We start from the raw sequence: 2,791 nt of genomic DNA, 5'->3' as shown, positions 1-2,791 counted from the left end.
AACTTTACTCTTAAGGAAGATACCCGCGAAAGAATTCAAATATCTAATTTGGGTATTCCCAAAATTATAATCCGTTTTTTCAATTAACCGATTTTGATTATTTAATACTTCTCTTTGATATTCTTAAAGAGCCAGAAACATAAAATAACTATACACATAACTATAATAAAGGGAGATCCTTTTCTAGGTTCCCCATTTTTTGAAAGAACAAAGAAGAAATTTCAAATTTTTATTACTATTCGAAAGAACATTAGTTGGCATTTATTTTTTGAAGATTATCGCTTTCCCTTTCAAATGTTATATTCCCGTTGAGCCAGAAATAGGTCTCATCGCTGAACAAAATTTGGCTCTAAAACAATGGATCTTCTTGGAACTTTTCAAGAGTCCATAGAGCGAAGCGATGTCACTAGAGACGGGCGAGTGACTTCAGTTCTTGCACAAGCTGAATTTTCTACGCTTCCAATATAAGATGTCAACGTAAAATGGGCCACGTCGTTCATACGATAGTTCGAGTTGCTGCGAACGGCGCACCGAACTGACTCTCCGTGGTTTTTTTGTACACTCTCAGCTGCTATAATTTCTTCACTGGTCTCTTCGGTGGAATCTTATCCAATAAAGAATGCTGGTATTCAAGATGGGTGATGGTTTTGCGAATAGTATACTCAGTATACTCCAAAACTAGAACGAAGCGCGCCAAACTCATTCTTTGCAGAACGCGAATTTTCGAAATAAACTTGTTCATGTGTTTCAAACAATACTGAACAAAAATAACATGTCAGCTTGACACGACTCACGCGTGATGCGTCAAAAAAAGGCTATTGAAAAAGATACCACTATTTGGATTACCCGTTAGAAATGACACAATAATGTTAGATTAGTAGCCATCTAGACTTTCGGGTATGTTGAATTTATAACAACAACGATCTCTGACCGCTGACAAACTTAAGTATCTGATACTGAAAATCTTTTCGAGGATGGCATCAAAAGCTTTGAATGAGACGACAGACTTTTCGAATCGCCACTCTTCTGCTCTCCTTGCTTAAGATCTGCTCTCTGGTCAAAATATTTAGGTTATTTACAATTATGGAAAACACAAAAATTTTTGAAACTCACTTCATATTATATTGTTTCTTATTTTATTGCAGAATACTTTTAAAATAAATAGATTATGATTAGATTATTATACATATATAATTTTTTCTAAGAACGTTTTGTCAATTTTTTTTCAAGGCTTCTTTCATTAAGGTCCAACGCAAGCTATTTACATTTTCAATATTCCAACATTCCACTTTTTAAAAAACATTACTTCTGAAGGGTCTCCAATACTTATTTTTTGTGATTTAGACCGTTACCAAGTTTCATGTAAGAGACATTTTATCGGCAAATGGCAAGGTTTTGGAGGTCACAGTGACTTTGAGACAGTTTAGCAATTATACCAGTATATTTTTATGCTAGTTGTTTGTTCGATTCGCCAATTTCCAAAAATTCGTTCGATTGGTTATATTAAAGCAGTAACCTGCGGACTCTGTCGGTTACCTTTTCCTGGACAATCCAAATCTCTACACTATCATCTTTTTATGTGTCAAATCGTCGGCTCTCAAAATGTTGTTCATGGTGTGATTCGCAACCTTTACCGATGAGATTTTGATTACAGTTCTTGATATAAGAAACCTAGATAGTCTCAAATCAAAGAATTGTTTTTAGGAAAACATTTTCTGTTTCTTACAAAAAAACAAAAAAAATATTAAGTTAAAGGCAAGTAACACAAATCATAATTTTACATTTTTGCAGATTTTTAAAAGCGATTTCACCTATATTTCAAATCAGTAACAACAACATAGTTTACGGTACTCTTAATCCGGCAATTTCTTCTTAACCCACATCTCTCATCATATCGTCTTCACCAGTAATTTATCGTCTGAAAATTGAAATTAACGGAATCGAGAAACTCCATGTTTTTATCCACACTTTCCTCAACCTCCGTTTCGCAAGTAGCATTTGTTCTGCCGCATAAATAATTTTGTTGCTGCAATAGTTTATCTCTGAACGACAGCTGCCTACTGAAAGCCTCGATGTCTTCCTGGTCGCATTCCCACAGTTTCTTGGAGCAATTAGCGATCAATTCTTGCGTGATGTCGATTTTCATCTTGTTAAGGGTGATAACCTTACGCCGACGACGACAAAGCTCAGCACGGTACACGAAAATATTATAAGGTAAATATGATTTTTCGGAGTCCATTGTTGATATTTTGCTCGCAGTTAAAAAAAAAAGTTGGTCAAATTAATTTTTCTTACGCACGATTAATAACGAATGTACGCTGAATCGCTTTGTATGGTTTGGGACAGGTAGATTATTTTGGACAGATGTTATAGATACCTGCTCATGGTGATTAAGGTTAAGGTCGAATACAGGTCCGCTACCTGCGTAAGGTAGCTTAATTGTATGGCTTAATATGGGTCCGCTACTTGTGCAAGTTTAAAATGTAAACAAATTTGGAAATACCATACCCAATAAAAAATTTGGACTATTCTTAAGAAAAAAAGAATTTGCTCGGGAAAGGATTCCTTTGAAGATTGATTTCCCGAACTTTCACAATACATAAAATTTTAGAGATTAATTTTGTTAGAACTGCTCTTAAGAACCGCCCTCTTTCAACGGTTCGTACAAAAATTATGTTCTCTTCCTTTTTGCTTTATTGTGTACTTTATTTCATTGAAATCTATTACCGATAATAATTTACCTCGTTAATGATCACCTTTTTAGACTTTTACCATGAGCGGTGCTGCGATT

The 2,791-nt window shown here is 34.7% G+C and overlaps 1 protein-coding gene across 1 annotated transcript; it reads right to left on the bottom strand.

The window, feature by feature from the left end:
* Positions 1–1,817: 1,817 nt before the first annotated feature.
* On the bottom strand, positions 1,818–2,239 carry LOC108968536. The gene has a single exon (XM_018932628.1). The coding sequence runs from the start codon at positions 2,237–2,239 to the stop codon at positions 1,901–1,903; it is 339 nt and encodes a 112-aa protein (XP_018788173.1). The 3' UTR covers positions 1,818–1,900.
* Positions 2,240–2,791: the final 552 nt, after the last annotated feature.

Source organism: Bactrocera latifrons, unplaced genomic scaffold, assembly GCF_001853355.1.
Source record: "Bactrocera latifrons isolate USDA-ARS-PBARC rearing strain unplaced genomic scaffold, ASM185335v1 scaffold_22, whole genome shotgun sequence".
In the NCBI taxonomy this organism is placed as follows: Eukaryota; Metazoa; Arthropoda; class Insecta; order Diptera; family Tephritidae; genus Bactrocera; species Bactrocera latifrons.
Note: the sequence above shows the minus strand (reverse complement) of the source record. Positions and strands in the feature narration are given on the sequence as shown.

Bases quoted from the DNA above. Each gene is read 5' to 3' on its own strand.
- LOC108968536 (XM_018932628.1), bottom strand. From the start codon at position 2,239: ATGGACTCCGAAAAATCATATTTACCTTATAATATTTTCGTGTACCGT.